At 46.2% G+C, this 18367-nt stretch overlaps 1 protein-coding gene across 7 annotated transcripts in view; it reads right to left on the minus strand.

The window, feature by feature from the left end:
• LOC124037882 (carboxyl-terminal PDZ ligand of neuronal nitric oxide synthase protein-like) overlaps window positions 1–18367 on the minus strand; it is a 259421-nt gene that overhangs the window by 112803 nt on the left and 128251 nt on the right. For 4 of the 7 annotated variants that reach the window (XM_046353077.1, XM_046353075.1, XM_046353072.1 and 1 more), the window contains 2 exons: window positions 7697–7804; window positions 4216–4274 (listed from right to left, as the gene is read on the minus strand). In XM_046353077.1, the coding sequence (XP_046209033.1) occupies window positions 4216–4274; window positions 7697–7804 (167 nt within the window). The remainder of the gene's footprint in view (window positions 1–4215; window positions 4275–7696; window positions 7805–18367) is intronic. The other 3 variants (XM_046353076.1, XM_046353074.1, XM_046353079.1) reach the window with 1 other exon arrangement.

Below are 18367 nucleotides of genomic sequence, written 5' to 3' on the forward strand. Positions count from 1 at the left end.
TGCTAAGCATTCAAAACGTAAGGAGTACTTTTGGGTGTTTTACATTCTTTTCTTTAAGAATGTAATGGAGCAAAAGTAAAGTTGTCAAAAATATAAATAGTAAAGTAAAGTACAGATACCCCAAAACACTACTTAAGTAGTACTTTAAAGTATTTTTTACTTAAGTACTTTACACCACTGCATTAGACAAAGGACAATGTGATTTTATTGTAGGTGTGGATGGCTCCTTTCATTTCATGTGTCTGTTTCAAATACAGTGTATGACAGACGGCGGCTCAGGACAGACGGGAGACTCTGGCGGCTCAGGACAGACGGGAGACTCTGGCGGCTCAGGACAGACGGGCGGCTCTGGCAGCTCTGGACAGGTGGGAGCACCTGTAGTGAGAAGACGGAGAGACCGCCTGGTGCGGGGGGCTGCCACCGGAGGGCTGGTGCGTGTAGGTTGCACCGGATAGACCGGAACGTGAAGGCGCACTGGACCTCTTGATCACCGAGCCTGCCCAACCATACCTGGTTGGATGCTCCCCACAGCCAGGCCAGTGAGGCGAGGTGGAATAGCCCGCACTGGGCTGTGCTGGCAAACCGGGGACACCATGCGTAAGGCTGGTGCCGTGAGTGCTTGCTTAACGTCTTTCCGGCCCGACATAAGGAAGGAGACGCACTGGAGACCAGATGCGCAGAGCCGGCTTCATGGCACCTGGCTCGATGCCCACTCTAGCCAGGCCGATACGGGGAGCTGGGATGTAGCGCACCGGGCTAAGCACACGTACTGGGGATACCGTGCGCTCCACCGCATAACACGGTGCCTGACCAGTACGACACCCTCTCTCTCCATGGTAAGCACGGGGAGTTGGTGCAGGTCTCCGACCTGACTTCGCCACACTCCCTGTGTGCCCCCCCAATACATTTTTGGGGCTGCCTCTCGGGCTTCCTTGCCAGCCATGTTCGCTCGAAGCGCTGGCTCCCATTACCTGCTGCCTCCGCTCTCCTGGTTGCCTCCACCTGTTCCCATGGGAGGCGATCCCTTCCATCCAGGATCTCCACCCATTTGTAGCAACCCTTGCCGTCCAAAACGTCCTCCCATGTCCAGGAGTCCTGAGCTCGCTGCTGCCCGATACCACGCTGCTTGGTCCTTCTTTGGTGGGTGTTTCTGTAACGTATGCCGTCTGATAGAGAGGAGGACCAAGGTGCAGCGTGGTAAGTGTTCATGTCTTCTTAATAAACAAACACTCACACTGGAACAAAACAATAAACAATGTGAACAAAATGAAACAGTACCGCGTGGCCCAAACACTCACACGGAAACAAACACCCACAACCCAAAAGTGAAACCCAGGCTACCTAAGTATGATTCTCAATCAGGGACAACAATTGACAGCTGCCTCTGATTGAGAACCATACTAGGCCGAACTCAAAAACCAACATAGAAAAACAAACATAGACTGCCCACCCCAACTCACGCCCTGACCATACTAAAACACAGACAAAAACAAAGGAACTAAGGTCAGAACGTGACACTCCTTTGCCAGCGATTACAGCCTAAAATCTTCTTGGGCATGACACTACAAGCTTGGCACACCTGTATTTGGGGAGTTTATCCTATTCTTCTCTGCAGATTTTCTCCAGCTCTGTCAGGTTGGATGGGGAGCGTCGCTCCACAGCTATTTTCAGGTCCCACCAGATATGTTTGATCAGGTTCTAGTCCGGGCTTTGGCTTGGCCACTCAAGGACATTCAGAGACTTGTCCTGAAGCCAGCGTTGTCTTGGCTCTGTGTTTAGGGTCGTTGTCCTGTTGGAAGGTGAACCTTCGCCCCAGTCTAAGGTCCTGAGCACTCTGGAGCAGTTATTCATCAAGGATCTCTCTGTACTTTGCTCCGTTCATCTTTCCCTCGATCTTGACTAGCCTCCCAGTCCCTGCCACGGAAAAACATGCCCACAGCATGATGCTGCCACCACCATGCTTCACCGTAGGGGTGGTGCAAGGTTTCCTCCAGACGTCATACTTGGCATTCAGACCAAAGAGTTCAATCTTGGTTACATCAGATCAGATCATCTTGTTTCTCATGGTCTGATAGTCATTTTAGATGTCTTTTGGCAAACTCCAAGTTGGGCTGTCATTTTTCTTTTACTGAGGAGTGGCTTCTGTCAGGCCACTCTACCATAAAGGCCTTTCTCCCATCTTCAAAGAGGAACTCTGGAGCTCTGTCAGAGTGACCATCGGGTTCTCCCCCGATTTCTCAGTTTGGTAGGGTAGACAGCTCTAGGAAGAATATTGGTGGTTCCAAATTTCAATTGAATAATTATGGAGGCCACTGTGTTCTTGGGGACCTTCAATGCTGCAGACATTTTTTGGTGTCTTTTCCCAGAACTGTGCCTCGACACAATCCTGTCTCGGAGCTCTACAGACAATTTCTTTGACCTCGTGACTTAGGTTTTGATTTGACATGCACTGTCAACAGTGGGACCTTATATAGACAGGTGTGTGTGCCTTTCCAAATCATGTCCAATCGATTGAATTTACCACAGGTGGGCACCAATCAAGTTGTAGAAACATCTCAAGGATGATCAATGGAAATAGGATGAGCTCAATTTTGAGTCTGAATACTTATGCAAATGAGGTATTTCTGTTTTTACTTTGTAATTGTGGGGTATTGTGTGTAGATTGAAGAGGGTGCAAAGCTGTCATCAAGGCAAAGGGTGGCTACTTTGAAGAATCTCAAATCTCAAATATATTTTGATTAGTTTAACACTTCTTTGCTTACTACATGATTCCATATGTGTTATTTCATAGTTTTGATGTGTTCGCTATTATTCTACAATGCAGAAAATAGTAAAAATAAAGAAAAACCCTGGAATTAGTTGATGTTATAAAACTTTTGACTGGAACTGTATGTGCGACATTTGTTTTGATTCAGAATGGACCATTATCATGCACCTGTATCGAAACAGGGGCAGGGTAAAAAAAATACATGTCATTTTTTGACACCACACTCCAAAAAAGCAAGTTCTGCCAGCTCTAGTTTTGCCTAATCTTGATTAGTGTCCAGTCATATGGTCCAGTGCTGCAAGGAATCTAGCCCAGAACAGAGCGGCATGTTTTGCTCTTAATAGTAATCAGAGGGCTGATATAAATACTATGCATGCCAGTCTCTCTTGGCTAAGAGTTGAGGAGAGACTGACTGCATCACTTGTGATCAAATTGTTTGCATAGTCAACTTACACACAGCTCTGACACACACTTATCACACCAGACATGCCACCATGGGTCGTTTCACAGTCCCCCAATCCAGAACATATTCAAGAAAGCGTACAGTATTATATATAGCCCTAATTGCATGGAACTTCCTTCCATCTCATATTGCTGAAATAAACAGCAAACCTGGTTTCAAAAAACAGATAAAGCAACAACTCTCGGCACAACGCCTCTCCCCTATTTGACCAAGATAGTTTGTGTTTATGCATTGATATGTAGGCTACGTGTGCCTTTTATTTTTTTATGTAGTTCTGTCTTTGTGCTGTTCTTGTCTATTGATGTTCTGTATTATGTAATTCTGTATTGTTTCATGTTTTCTGTGGACCCCAGGAAGAGTAGCTGCTGCTTTTGCAACAGCTAATGGGGATCCTAATAAAATACCAATACGGGGTTTCCCCCCGTGGTTTATTTTCATGCCAGTCAGGTAGGCTATACTCCTGTTGTAAAGTGGAGCAATGTGCTTAATATTGGGAAAGTTGAGAAATAAATATAGTAGACCGAGCCTTTGGCAAGCTGATGGGATCCTCCTCTTTTTATTAGTGGCCTTAACTCTGTTTTCTCCCGCAATTGCACAGCCTGTAGAAATGTTGCTCAACATGAGCTCATGGGCTCTCATGAAGTGTTTGATTCAATTTTCAAAAATATTTGTGTTGATGTCAGAGTGATTAGAGGGACAATAGAGTGCTGAGTACCAGGCAGTTAGCAAGTTTGTTAGCATGCCAATGACCAGCAGCAACATCAGAGCTTGGAGAAGCACAATTTCCGTGACTAAAGGTCATGTGGAATTTGACTGCATTCATGACTCGTGACCGCCGGTGTGGTGGTAATACGGTCACCGCAACAGCCCTAGTTACGACACTAGCTGTCACCATAGCAATCACCTCGGCCCCGCCTTGACCTGACATGCCCTCTGTTGGGACAAACTTACTGCTGTAAGATGGTGTTGAAGAGTGAAGTCTTACCTGTAAATGGGATCCTGCATTACCATCATCTTACTCTCATCCCATGTCCATTCCTTCTTCTGTGGAAAGACAGAATAACACTGGTTTAGTGAGGAGTGTGTGGAAGAGAGTCAGCCAGGGGTTTGTGTCTGTTAGGGAAGTGTGTGAGAGAGGCTAAGGCAGAGTGAGAGGAGGTCAGGTCCTCTGTGAGGTACCTTTAAACCTACATCAGACACTTTAAAACTAGGCTGTCGCCACTAACTACCGCTACTGTAATTTAACACGGTGTCTCAGATTGCCATGGTAATTAACTTTGACCTTACTTGGCTGGATGTTGGGCTCAAGGACTGGAAATATTGATTATACTGAGCCAATCGATCCACAATCCACAAGGTGAATACAGCAGTTATCTAGCTGTGATGTTCCATTTAGATATTCTGCTCTCTCTGTCTCTTTCGGTCTCTCTCATCTTCTTCGCTCCCTCTCTCCTATCTTTCTTACTCACCAGTTGTTCTCTTTGGCCGCTTTTTTCCCCATTTTCTCTCATTCTTCCAGTCTCTCTCGTTCTCTCACTTTCCCTAGCTTTCTCTCGCTCTCGGTCTCTATCATTATCTCTCTCTGTCTTTCTGTCATTCTCGCTCTCTCTTTCTCATTCTCTCTATTTCTCTCTATACTGGGCTTCATCCCAGTTTACTGAGATAATATATATGTCAAAAGGAGAGCGATTGGAATTCTTTCTTCATTTGATTTTCATTTCCCCACCAACACACTATTTCCACTCAAACATTTCTATTTTCATTCCTCCATTCTGTGAGATGTAAATGAGGCAGTATCTGGACGAGTTGAAATTTCATCCCTAGCCAGAGAGCAGGCTGAGAGACAAAGCAGACACAACCCATTAGAGCCCCATTTAACCCACAATACCTTTCATTCACTGTACAGCTCATAATAACAATAAAAACACCAGTTCACTCCAGCTGTTTAGAATAATACAACCAGAGCATCTGGGTCTGGCAGAGGCCCTTACTGTCTGCTTAGAGGGCCTCACCAGAGTCTGAGGCGCTTCTCTTTTTTTCCACAGGGGTTATCGAGGGCAATTTATCCTTCACGGTCTAGTGGTCACTTCCTCTATTCCGCCCTTCCTCCTCTCTCTATTCCCTTTCTCTTCCTTCTATATTCTTTCCTCCTTTTTTCATTCCCTCCTTCCTCCTCTCTCTGTTCTCATTTCCCTCCACAAGTTATATGGTTCCCATATAAAGGTAAGGGCCTTGGTCTGTGTGGACTCTAAAGGGTAATCCATTCTGCACTGGAATGACTTTGATATAGAAGACTTGCTGGCAGTTTGTGTTCAAGTATTGGGTCTCATTCTACCCCTCCACTGACTGCATAATTAATGCCACATCCACATAGTTTTTTTGGCTGGGATGTGTAGGGAGGTGAGATATAGGCCATTGGACCCCCGAGGAGCAGATAGGCCGGCGCACCCTCGAGGACATGGAAGCATCCATTGGCATTTAGAGTGGGATAGAGTGGAGAAATGCACAGCACACACACACACACGCATGACTTGTCCTTTGTGTGGTTTAACTTAGAGGTGTGCCCTGGAGGACCACTAAGAACAATGAAGGCCTGCCTGTAATCAGTGTGAGGGAGGGAGGGGGAAGCTAATGCAGCTAGGGGATATTTATACCCAGGCCACATACGTCCTCTTTGTAGCCATCATCCACCTTCCACCACCCTCTACTCCTCACCATTGTTAAAGGTTGTTAAGGCTTGTTAAAATGTTCTACAGAGGCGAAATGCATGATAGGTTTCTATAGAGGTAAGTGGGATTGGCAACTAAAACCCTCACAAACTTTTACAGATGCACAATTGAGAGCATCCTGTCGAGCTGTATCACCGCTTGGTACGGCAACTGCACCTCCCGCAACCGCAAGGCTCTACAGAGGGTGGGGTGGTCTGCCTAACGCATTACCGGGGGCAAACTACCCTCCCTCCAGAACACTTACAGCACCCGATGTCACAGGAAGGCCAAAAAGATCATCAAGGACATCAACCACCCAGCCACTGTCTGTTCACCCCGCTTTCATCCAGAAGGTGAGGTCAGTACAGGTGCATCAAAGCTGGGACCGAGAGACTGAAAAAGAGCTTCTATCTCAAGGCCATCAGAGGCTGCTGCCTATAGACATAGACTAGAAATCACTGGCCATTTTAAGAAAAGGAACACTAGTCACTTTGATAATGTTTACATATCTTGCATTACTCATCTCATATGTATATACTGTATTCTATACTATTTTACTGTATCTTAGTCACTTTAACAATGTTTACACATCTTGCATTACCCATCGTATATGTATATACTGCATTCTATACTATTCTACGGTATCTTAGTCCATGCCGCTCTGACATTGCTCGTCTATATATGTATTCTTAATTCATTCCTACTTAGATTTGTGTGTATTGGGTATATGTTGTGAAATTGTTAGACATTACTTGTTAGATATTACTGCACTGTCGGAGCTAGAAGCACAAGCATTTCGCTACACCCACAATAACATCTTCTAAACATGTGTATGTGACCAATACAATTGGATTTAATTCATAGCCCTCAGTCGCTGCCTTGAGCCGTATCTAACTGATTTGTACAGTCCTCTCTTTAGAAAACACTGGCTGGAGAGAGGAAAGAAAGGAGAGAGAGAGAGAGGAGAGGAGAGAGAGAAAAAGGAGGGAGAGGAAAGAACGGAACATCTACATAAAGGACTCTAAACAATCGAAGGTCGAGGACATTAGGAGAGTAGGAGACATCTGCTGAATACCAGTGGCTTCTTTATGCTTGTTTGCATACCAGGGATTATGACTGTACTTCTAGCTTGGCTTTAATAGTGAACTGTAGTAAAACTGAGAGACAGGAGAGAGGTCACTCAAGGTAATCCCAGTCTAACTACTGGCAAGAATGATAGTAAACCTAGCTCGGTGTAGAACTGCTGTAAGGAAAGCTTTTATAGAGAGAAAGACGGGGTGAGTGGAATAGGGGACGCATTTTTAGCAAAGGACGGATTTGCTCCTGCCCTGCACTCTACCTTGTCTCATGCATTGTTTATCAGGGCACAGATTCAATCCTCTCTTCCATTCTACCATATCTGGAGCGTTATTTAGCAGGGCACAGATTTGCTACTCTGCCACTCTACCCTGTCGGAAACAGTAGTTTAGCCAGGCACATATTCACTCCTTTCCTTCACTCTACCATGTCTGGAGCTTTATTTAGCAGGGCACAGATTCGCTAATCATTCCCTCTCACTGCTGGTGACAGGATTTGAATTCCACTCACTCCTTAACAGAATCCCAGGATATGACACACCTCAGTAATGGCTGAGTGGGCACAGTCTGACAGCGGAGGTTAGAAACAACACAACACCCATCCACTCCCTGCCCCTAAGCTCCAGACAGTCACAAATGTAAAGATATTAACAGGTTGCAGAAAAATAAATAAAGGACTCACTATAAACAGACTCACTTTTTTCTTTTTTCTTAGTGCCACCTTCACTCCATCCACTGAGACTATGATGTTGACCTTCTTCTTCTTTATGTTTTTCACTTTGAATTCATACTGTGGAAAGAAAGATTGATTAACATTAGTAACGATATAAAAATGAGAGATAAATGGATTCACTTTTAATTAAGAGAAGAATGGATTGACTTTTCAATGGTAGTTAGGGATACTATAGCTATCACATTTCACATTAGATTTCTTAACTATGAAAAGGCAAGAAGTGTTTTTAATTATGGTGCCGCTCTGCACACACAAGCTTGTTAGCTAGCTAGCTCTGGTACAATGTTAAGCCAACTCTGAAGTTCAGAGACAGTTCAAAATAAATGGCAATAGAAACAAAGGTAAAACAAATGACAGTGCACATAGTTTGCTGTCATTTCAGCTGCTCGATGTGATTGTGTGTTAGCTTTAGTTGGCTAGTTAGGAGCGGGAAAGAAGTAGCTAGCCTCTATGGCAATGTTTTTTGCTTAAAACAGTAGTCACCAACCTTACTTGAGTCGAGTTCACTTTCCAAAATGCAAGCCAAGATCTACTGTTCAGATGTTTTTTAACATTACTTAAAAAGCGTAAGCCTATGCAACATAAAATAATTAAAAGCAGTACTGTAGTACTGAGGTTTGTGCAGTAGGCTCTAGGCCCAAAACAATATAACAACATATTGTCCTTGCTTGAATTGCCCTGCTAATGCACTGATGTTCTTCTCACATCAAATCAAATCAAATTGTATTGGTCACATACACACGGTTAGCAGATGTTATTGTGAGTGTAGCAAAATGCTTGTGCTTCTAGTTCCGACAGTACAGCAATATCTAACAAGTAATATCTAACAATTCCTTCCCCAACAAATACCTAATACACACAAATCTAAGTAAAGGAATGGAATAAGAATATATACATATAATATATGAATGAGCAATGACAGAGCAGCACAGTGAAGATGCAATAGATAGTATATAATACAGTATATACTGTACATATGAGATGTGTCATGTTTTGTCTTATATTGTCTTGTCATTTTGCTTTTCCTTCTGTTCGTTTTCCCCCAGCTGGTCTTTTTAGGTTCGTTCCCTTTTTTCTCTCTCCCTCCCTCTCTCTCTTCTCTCTATCGTTCCGTTCCTGCTCCCAGCTGTTCCTATTCCCCTAATCAATCATTTAGTCTTCCACACCTGTTCCCTATCTTTTCCCCTGATTAGAGTCCCTATTTCTCCCCTTGTTTTCCGTTTCTGTCCTGTCGGATCCTTGTATATTGTTCACCGTGCTGTGTCTTTGTATCGCCCTGTCGTGTCGTGTTTCCCTCAGATGCTGCGTGGTGAGCAGGTGTCTGAGTCTGCTACGGTCAAGTGCCTTCCCGAGGCAACCTACAGTTTATGATCGAGTCTCCAGTCTGTTCTCGTCATTACGAGTGGAATTGTTTTTTATGCTTTATTTACCGCTCCGATTTGTCTAGGAGTATTGCATATTTCCTTTTCTGGATTAAAGACTCTGTTTTCGCCAAGTCGCTTTTGGGTCCTCATTCACCTGCATAACAGAAGGATCCGACAAAAGAATGGACCCAGCGACTACAGACGCTCGTAACACTGCCGTCGAGATCCAAGGAGCCATGCTCGGCAGACACGAGCCGGAATTGTCTGCTGCTCGTCATGCCGTGGAGAACCTGGCCGCTCAGGTTTCCGACCTCTCTGGACAGTTCCAGAGTCTTCGTCTCGTGCCACCTGTTACTTCCTGGTCTGCCGAGCCTCCGGAACCTAGGGTTAATAACCCACCTTGTTACTCCGGGCAGCCCACGGAGTGCCGCTCCTTTCTCACCCAGTGTGATATTGTGTTCTCTCTCCAACCCAACACATACTCTAGAGAGAGAGCTCGGGTTGCTTACGTCATATCACTCCTTACTGGCCGGGCTCGAGAGTGGGGCACAGCTATTTGGGAGGCAAGGGCTGATTGTTCTAACAATTACCAGAACTTTAAAGAGGAGATGATTCGGGTTTTTGACCGTTCAGTTTTTGGTAGGGAGGCTTCTAGGGCCCTGGCTTCCCTATGCCAAGGTGATCAATCCATAACGGATTACTCTATAGAGTTTCGCACTCTTGCTGCCTCTAGTGACTGGAACGAGCCGGCGCTGCTCGCTCGTTTTCTGGAGGGACTCCACGCAGTGGTTAAAGATGAGATTCTCTCCCGGGAGGTTCCGTCCAGTGTGGACTCTTTGATTGCTCTCGCCATCCGCATTGAACGACGGGTAGATCTTCGTCACCAAGCTCGTGGAAGAGAGCTCGCGTCAACGGTGTTTCCCTGCTCCGCATCGCAACCATCTCCCTCCTCTGGCTCAGAGACTGAGTCCATGCAGCTGGGAGGTATTCGCATCTCGACTAAGGAGAGGGAACGAAGGATCACCAACCGCCTGTGCCTCTATTGCGGACTTGCTGGACATTTTGTCAATTCATGTCCAGTAAAAGCCAGAGCTCATCAGTAAGCGGAGGGCTACTGGTGAGCGCTACTACTCAGGTCTCTCCATCTAGATCCTGTACTACTATGTCGGTCCATCTACGCTGGACCGGTTCGGGTGCTACATGCAGTGCCTTGATAGACTCTGGGGCTGAGGGTTGTTTCATGGACGAAGCATGGGCTTGGAAACATGACATTCCTTTCAGACAGTTAGACAAGCCTACGCCCATGTTCGCCTTAGATGGTAGTCATCTTCCCAGTATCAGATTTGAGACACTACCTTTAACCCTCACAGTATCTGGTAACCACAGTGAGACTATTTCTTTTTTGATTTTTCGTTCACCTTTTACACCTGTTGTTTTGGGTCATCCCTGGCTAGTATGTCATAATCCTTCTATTAATTGGTCTAGTAATTCTATCCTATCCTGGAACGTTTCTTGTCATGTGAAGTGTTTAATGTCTGCCATCCCTCCCGTTTCTTCTGTCCCCACTTCTCAGGAGGAACCTGGCGATTTGACAGGAGTGCCGGAGGAATATCATGATCTGCGCACGGTCTTCAGTCGGTCCCGAGCCAACTCCCTTCCTCCTCACCGGTCGTATGATTGTAGTATTGATCTCCTTCCGGGGACCACTCCTCCTCGGGGTAGACTATACTCTCTGTCGGCTCCCGAACGTAAGGCTCTCGAGGATTATTTGTCTGTGTCTCTTGACGCCGGTACCATAGTGCCTTCTTCCTCTCCGGCCGGGGCGGGGTTTTTTTTGTTAAGAAAAAGGACGGTACTCTGCGCCCCTGCGTGGATTATCGAGGGCTGAATGACATAACGGTTAAGAATCGTTATCCGCTTCCCCTTATGTCATCAGCCTTCGAGATTCTGCAGGGAGCCAGGTGCTTTACTAAGTTGGACCTTCGTAACGCTTACCATCTCGTGCGCATCAGAGAGGGGGACGAGTGGAAAACGGCGTTTAACACTCCGTTAGGGCATTTTGAGTACCGGGTTCTGCCGTTTGGTCTCGCCAATGCGCCAGCTGTTTTTCAGGCATTAGTTAATGATGTTCTGAGAGACATGCTGAACATCTTTGTTTTTGTCTACCTTGACGATATCCTGATTTTTTCACCGTCACTCGAGATTCATGTTCAGCACGTTCGACGTGTTCTCCAGCGCCTGTTAGAGAATTGTCTCTACGTGAAGGCTGAGAAGTGCTCTTTTCATGTCTCCTCCGTTACTTTTCTCGGTTCCGTTATTTCCGCTGAAGGCATTCAGATGGATTCCGCTAAGGTCCAAGCTGTCAGTGAGTGGCCCGTTCCAAGGTCACGTGTCGAGTTGCAGCGCTTTCTAGGTTTCGCTAATTTCTATCGGCGTTTCATTCGTAATTTCGGTCAAGTTGCTGCCCCTCTCACAGCTCTTACTTCTGTCAAGACGTGTTTTAAGTGGTCCGGTTCCGCCCAGGGAGCTTTTGATCTTCTAAAAGAACGTTTTACGTCCGCTCCTATCCTCGTTACTCCTGACGTCACTAGACAATTCATTGTCGAGGTTGACGCTTCAGAGGTAGGCGTGGGAGCCATTCTATCCCAGCGCTTCCAGTCTGACGATAAGGTTCATCCTTGCGCTTATTTTTCTCATCGCCTGTCGCCATCTGAACGCAACTATGATGTGGGTAACCGCGAACTGCTCGCCATCCGCTTAGCCCTAGGCGAATGGCGACAGTGGTTGGAGGGGGCGACCGTTCCTTTTGTCGTTTGGACAGACCATAAGAACCTTGAGTACATCCGTTCTGCCAAACGACTTAATGCTCGTCAAGCTCGTTGGGCGTTATTTTTCGCTCGTTTCGAGTTTGTGATTTCTTACCGTCCGGGTAGCAAGAACACCAAGCCTGATGCCTTATCCCGTCTTTTTAGTTCTTCTGTGGCTTCTACTGATCCCGAGGGGATTCTTCCTTATGGGCGTGTTGTCGGGTTGACAGTCTGGGGAATTGAAAGACAGGTTAAGCAAGCACTCACGCACACTGCGTCGCCGCGCGCTTGTCCTAGTAACCTTCTTTTCGTTCCTGTTTCTACTCGTCTGGCTGTTCTTCAGTGGGCTCACTCTGCCAAGTTAGCTGGTCATCCCGGCGTTCGAGGCACTCTTGCTTCTATTCGCCAGCGCTTTTGGTGGCCGACTCAGGAGCGTGACACGCGCCGTTTCGTGGCTGCTTGTTCGGACTGCGCGCAGACTAAGTCAGGTAACTCTCCTCCTGCCGGTCGTCTCAGACCGCTTCCCATTCCTTCTCGACCATGGTCTCACATCGCCCTAGACTTCATTACCGGTCTGCCTTTGTCTGCGGGGAAGACTGTGATTCTTACGGTTGTCGATAGGTTCTCTAAGGCGGCACATTTCATTCCCCTCGCTAAACTTCCTTCCGCTAAGGAGACGGCACAAATCATCATCGAGAATGTGTTCAGAATTCATGGCCTCCCGTTAGACGCCGTTTCAGACAGAGGCCCGCAATTCACGTCACAGTTTTGGAGGGAGTTCTGTCGTTTGATTGGTGCGTCCGTCAGTCTCTCTTCCGGGTTTCATCCCCAGTCTAACGGTCAAGCAGAGAGGGCCAATCAGACGATTGGTCGCATACTACGCAGCCTTTCTTTCAGAAACCCTGCGTCTTGGGCAGAACAGCTCCCCTGGGCAGAATACGCTCACAACTCGCTTCCTTCGTCTGCTACCGGGTTATCTCCGTTTCAGAGTAGTCTGGGTTACCAGCCTCCTCTGTTCTCATCCCAGCTTGCCGAGTCCAGCGTTCCCTCCGCTCAAGCGTTTGTCCAACGTTGTGAGCGCACTTGGAGGAGGGTGAGGTCTGCACTTTGCCGTTACAGGGCACAGACTGTGAGAGCCGCCAATAAACGTAGGATTAAGAGTCCAAGGTATTGTTGCGGCCAGAGAGTGTGGCTTTCCACTCGCAACCTTCCTCTTACGACAGCTTCTCGTAAGTTGACTCCGCGGTCCATTGGTCCGTTCCGTGTCTCCCAGGTCGTCAATCCTGTCGCTGTGCGACTGCTTCTTCCGCGACATCTTCGTCGCGTCCATCCTGTCTTCCATGTCTCCTGTGTCAAGCCCTTTCTTCGCACCCCCGTTCGTCTTCCCTCCCCCCCCTCCCGTCCTTGTCGAGAGCGCACCTATTTACAAGGTACGTAGGATCATGGACATGCGTTCTCGGGGACGGGGTCACCAATACTTAGTGGATTGGGAGGGTTACGGTCCTGAGGAGAGGAGTTGGGTCCCGTCTCGGGACGTGCTGGACCATTCGCTGATTGATGATTTCCTCCGTTGCCGCCAGGATTCCTCCTCGAGTGCGCCAGGAGGCGCTCGGTGAGTGGGGGGGTACTGTCATGTTTTGTCTTATATTGTCTTGTCATTTTGCTTTTCCTTCTGTTCGTTTTCCCCCAGCTGGTCTTTTTAGGTTCGTTCCCTTTTTTTCTCTCTCCCTCCCTCTCTCTCTTCTCTCTATCGTTCCGTTCCTGCTCCCAGCTGTTCCTATTCCCCTAATCAATCATTTAGTCTTCCACACCTGTTCCCTATCTTTTCCCCTGATTAGAGTCCCTATTTTTCCCCTTGTTTTCCGTTTCTGTCCTGTCGGATCCTTGTATATTGTTCACCGTGCTGTGTCTTTGTATCGCCCTGTCGTGTCGTGTTTCCCTCAGATGCTGCGTGGTGAGCAGGTGTCTGAGTCTGCTACGGTCAAGTGCCTTCCCGAGGCAACCTACAGTTTATGATCGAGTCTCCAGTCTGTTCTCGTCATTACGAGTGGAATTGTTTTTTATGCTTTATTTACCGCTCCGATTTGTCTAGGAGTATTGCATATTTCCTTTTCTGGATTAAAGACTCTGTTTTCGCCAAGTCGCTTTTGGGTCCTCATTCACCTGCATAACAAGATGAGTAATGCAAGATTAAAGTGGTTATTATTAAAGTTACAAGAGTTCCATTTATTAAAGTGGCCAATCATTTCAAGTCTGTATGTAGGCAGCCGCCTCACTGTGCTAGTGATGGCTATTTAACAGTATAATTGCCTTGAGATAGAAGCTGTTTTTCAGTCTCTTGGTCCCAGCTTTGATGCACCTGTATGGACCTTGCCTTCCGGAAGGTAGCGGGGTGAACAGGCAGTGGCTCGGGTGGTTGTTGTCCTTGCTAATCTTTTTGGCCTTCCTGTGACATCGGGTACTGTAAGTGTCCTGGAGGGTAGGTGGTCTGCCCCCGGTGATGCATTGTGCAGACCGCACAATCCTCTGGAGAGCCCTGTGGTTGCAGGCGGTGCAGTTGCCTTACCATGCGGTGATACAGCCTGATAGGGTGCTCTCAATTGTGCATCTGTAAATGTTTGTGAGGGTTTTAGTTGCCAAGCCCACTTACCTCTATAGAAACCTGTCATGCATTGCATTTCATTTGTAGTCAGCAATGGGGGATTGATTGCTTCCTACAAGACATCAAAATGGTGTGCATTTCTAGAAATCTTATATTTTTTTGTCTTAAATGAGAAATGTTGTATTTTGAGACAGGCTTGAATAAATTGATCAAATTACCACAAATTACCAAAAGTATGTGGACACCTGCTTGTCAAACATCTCATTCCAAAATCATGGGCATTAATGGGGATTTGGTCCCCCCCTTTGGTGCTATAACAGCCTCCACTCTTCTGGGAAGGATTTCTACTAGATGTTGGAACATTGCTGTGGCCACAAGAGCATTAGTTGGCGTTCCAATTCATCCCAAAGGTGTTCGATGGGGTTGAGGTCAGAGCTCTTTGCAGGCCATCAAGTTGTTCCACACCAATCTCGACAAAGCATTTCTGTATGGACCCCAATTTGTGCACATGGGCATTGTCATGCTGTAACAGGAAAGGGCCTTCCCCAAACTGCTGCCACAATGTTAGCAGCACTGGAACTAAGGGGCCTAGCCTGAACCATGAAAAATAGACCCAGAACATTATTCCTCCTCCATCAAACTTTACTCTATTGACACTATTCATTGAGGCCAGTAGCATTCTCCTGGCATCCGCCAAACCCAGATTTGTCCGTCGGATTGCCAGATGGTGAACCGTGATTCATCACTCCAGAGAACGCGTTTCCACAGCTCCAGACTCCAATATCGGCAAACTTTACACCACTCCAGCCGTCGCTTGGCATTGCGCATTGGTGATCTTAGGCTTGTCTGCGGCTGCTTGGCCATGGAAATTTCATGAAGCTCCCGACAAACAATTATTGTGCTGACATTGCTTCCAGGGGCAGTTTGGAACTCAGTAGTGAGTGTTGCAACCGAAGACAGATGATTTTGACACGTTAGGCGCTTCAGCACTCAGCGGTCCCGTTCTGTGATCTTGTGTGGCCTAACACTTTGTGGCTGAGCCATTGTTGCTCCTAGATGTTTCCACTTCACAACATCAGCACTTACAGTTGACTGGGGCATCTCTAGCAGGGCAGCAACTTGACTAACTAACTTTTTGGAAAGGTGGCGTCCCATGACGGTGCAACATTGAAAGTCACTTAGCTCTTCAGTAAGGCCACTCTATTGCCAATGTTTGTCTATGAAGATTGCATGACTGTGTGCTCAATCAACACTCGCTGCCTGCTCTGAGTCTGAGGCTGGGGCCTGCCAGGAAACTCATCCTCTGCTTAACCCTGAGGAAGAGGAATAATCTGCTGACCACTACCTTTTACCAGGTCAGCGGCTAACAGACAGCTGGGATTGATTGACAGGCAGAGACAGGAAGGCAGACAGACAGCACATGTGTTTCAGCATGTGTGTGGTTACTGCATGTGCATATTTGTTTGGCTTGTGTGGGCATCTGAATGGCCTCTTTTTTTAATGGTATTTTTTTAAGGGGCAGGGCTGTCCCACTCCTTTTGTAATTGTATAGGTTTATTGAAGAGATAGTAAAGTGTTGGAATGACAGGATTAGGATGAGCCAAAGGGCAGTGGGCCGGATTTGAACCCATGCCGACTCCACCATACATGTGTGTTGTGGTCAGCGTCTTTAACTGCTGGACCACACAGGCCATACGAAAACATCTATCTAATGGCTGTCACTGGGCAGCTGGCACATACAGTATATGCATCTATGCAGCGTAATCAGTCAATCATCAGTCAATCACATCAATTAGTCTGGTCAGGCAGGCTAATAAAGAGGCGCCACAGCACATTCACCTTCAATTTCCAATCTATATTGACTACTGATGATGGGATGTTCAACAACACATGAAATGACCAAATAAACTGACCTAATTACAACAGTCAACGCTGCAATGGCTCCCTGCAACAACAAAAAAGCCAGAGACCATAAATGTTTGTGCTGCCATTTTGAAAATTAGATCTTGTGGAAAAAACAGGGCTTAGAATATGAATCCTTCCCTTAGAAATACTTTTCATGTAAATACTATACGGTGTGTGTCTCAGAATTTGATTCATTTAACATTTAGCCTTCATATTGCCAGAAAAGCAGGTCATTATTTCCTAAAGGTCGGCTCCAGCCGTTTGCTCTGTAATCCATTTAAGCAATAACAACACGATCAGACAAACGTAATGCCATCTTCAGTATCAAATGCTATTTTCAGACACATACAAATACCATTCATATCATCCAACAATGACAGAGCCATTCATCAACGACTGCCAAAATAATAAACATTTTCACAGAGGTTGGAGGCGGTATTTTACCTGCATTTCGTCTTTCACACACATGTATGAAAGTACACGCGCGCGCACACACACACACACACACACACACACACACACACACACACACACACACACACACACACACACACACACACACACACACACACACACACACACACACACACACACACACACACACACACACACACACACACACACACACACACACACACACACACACACACACACACACACACACACACACACACACACCCTCAGACAGTAAAACTCTGCAAAAGGTGTCTTTCAGAAGTCTGCCAGCTAGTGCCAGCATATGCATGGAAGGGTCCGGTCTTAAAGAAATAGTGGCCTTATGAAAGAGCATACGCTTTTAATCTTTAAAGGGGAAATCTGCACTTGAAATAATGACAAAGTGGTATCCCTGCCGCTGTTTTAGTAAAACGCTGAGGGTTCGGGCTGGAGAAATGTAACTACTCACAAATAGTTCATAGACAGAAATATGGTTCAACGGAATGAGTATAGTTTTGACCATGTTTTGAAGCAATACAGTGTTTGTTTACATTTACATTACAAACATTGGATTAAAACAAGTGTATATCTTGGGTTCTGATGGTATACAACAGTTGAACTAAGCTCATGAGGCATTTATAAGTTACAGTATATTAATGGGTATACTGTATATCAGTAATTTATAAGTACAAAAAAAATGCATGTACAGTAGTATCTGCTGATTGCCCATTTAAAGACTTTATGAAGTAGTCCTTGAGAGAAATTGTGGTGTGTGTATGTGTGTGTGTGCATGCTGTCCAACTTTCCTTCAATCTGTTAGGGGGGAGAGCTAGAGCATACAAAGCCAGGCCAATACTGTTACCCACCTGCCTACACACACACACACGCAAACGCACACGCACGGACACACACACGCAGTCCCTGAGCAGCAGTGCGTGTTACTAGCCAGGGGCCAAAGTGATCCATGAGGGCTCTAATTCAATCCTAACAAGTAGAATTCGTTTGGATTATCGAGCAGGAACCATCAGGTAGATCAATCAATCTCCCTGACACCTCTCCTCCTGAGAGAAATTGGGAATACGGGAGAGGAAGAGGGGGGAATAAGGGAGAGGGAGAGAGTTTGAGTGTGGGTCTGTGTGAAAGAATGAGGTCAAGAAAGAAAGAGAAACTGGTAATGGTTTGAGGAATGTAATATTTTGACTGAGTTGACTGTCTGGGAGAAAAGGTAAGAGTGAAATCTCCAATTTCCAATATCTAAAACCCTGATAATTTTACTGAGACACAGTGAGGGGCCAGACACCTGCCTTCTGCCATCTGCCCTTTTAAATAACAGATTGGCTGTTAAACACAACCTAGTGCCCAAACTACACCAGGACGTTCTAGACCCTACGCACTAGTGGACATCTAATAAGATTAGATAAGTTAAAAGTTACCCACTGGGCATGCACTGGTGGAATCAACGTTGTTTGCACGTCATTTCAATGAAATGACGTTGAACCAACATGCA

The sequence above is a fragment of the Oncorhynchus gorbuscha genome, linkage group LG06, assembly GCF_021184085.1.
Source record: "Oncorhynchus gorbuscha isolate QuinsamMale2020 ecotype Even-year linkage group LG06, OgorEven_v1.0, whole genome shotgun sequence".
Taxonomy (NCBI): domain Eukaryota; kingdom Metazoa; phylum Chordata; class Actinopteri; order Salmoniformes; family Salmonidae; genus Oncorhynchus; species Oncorhynchus gorbuscha.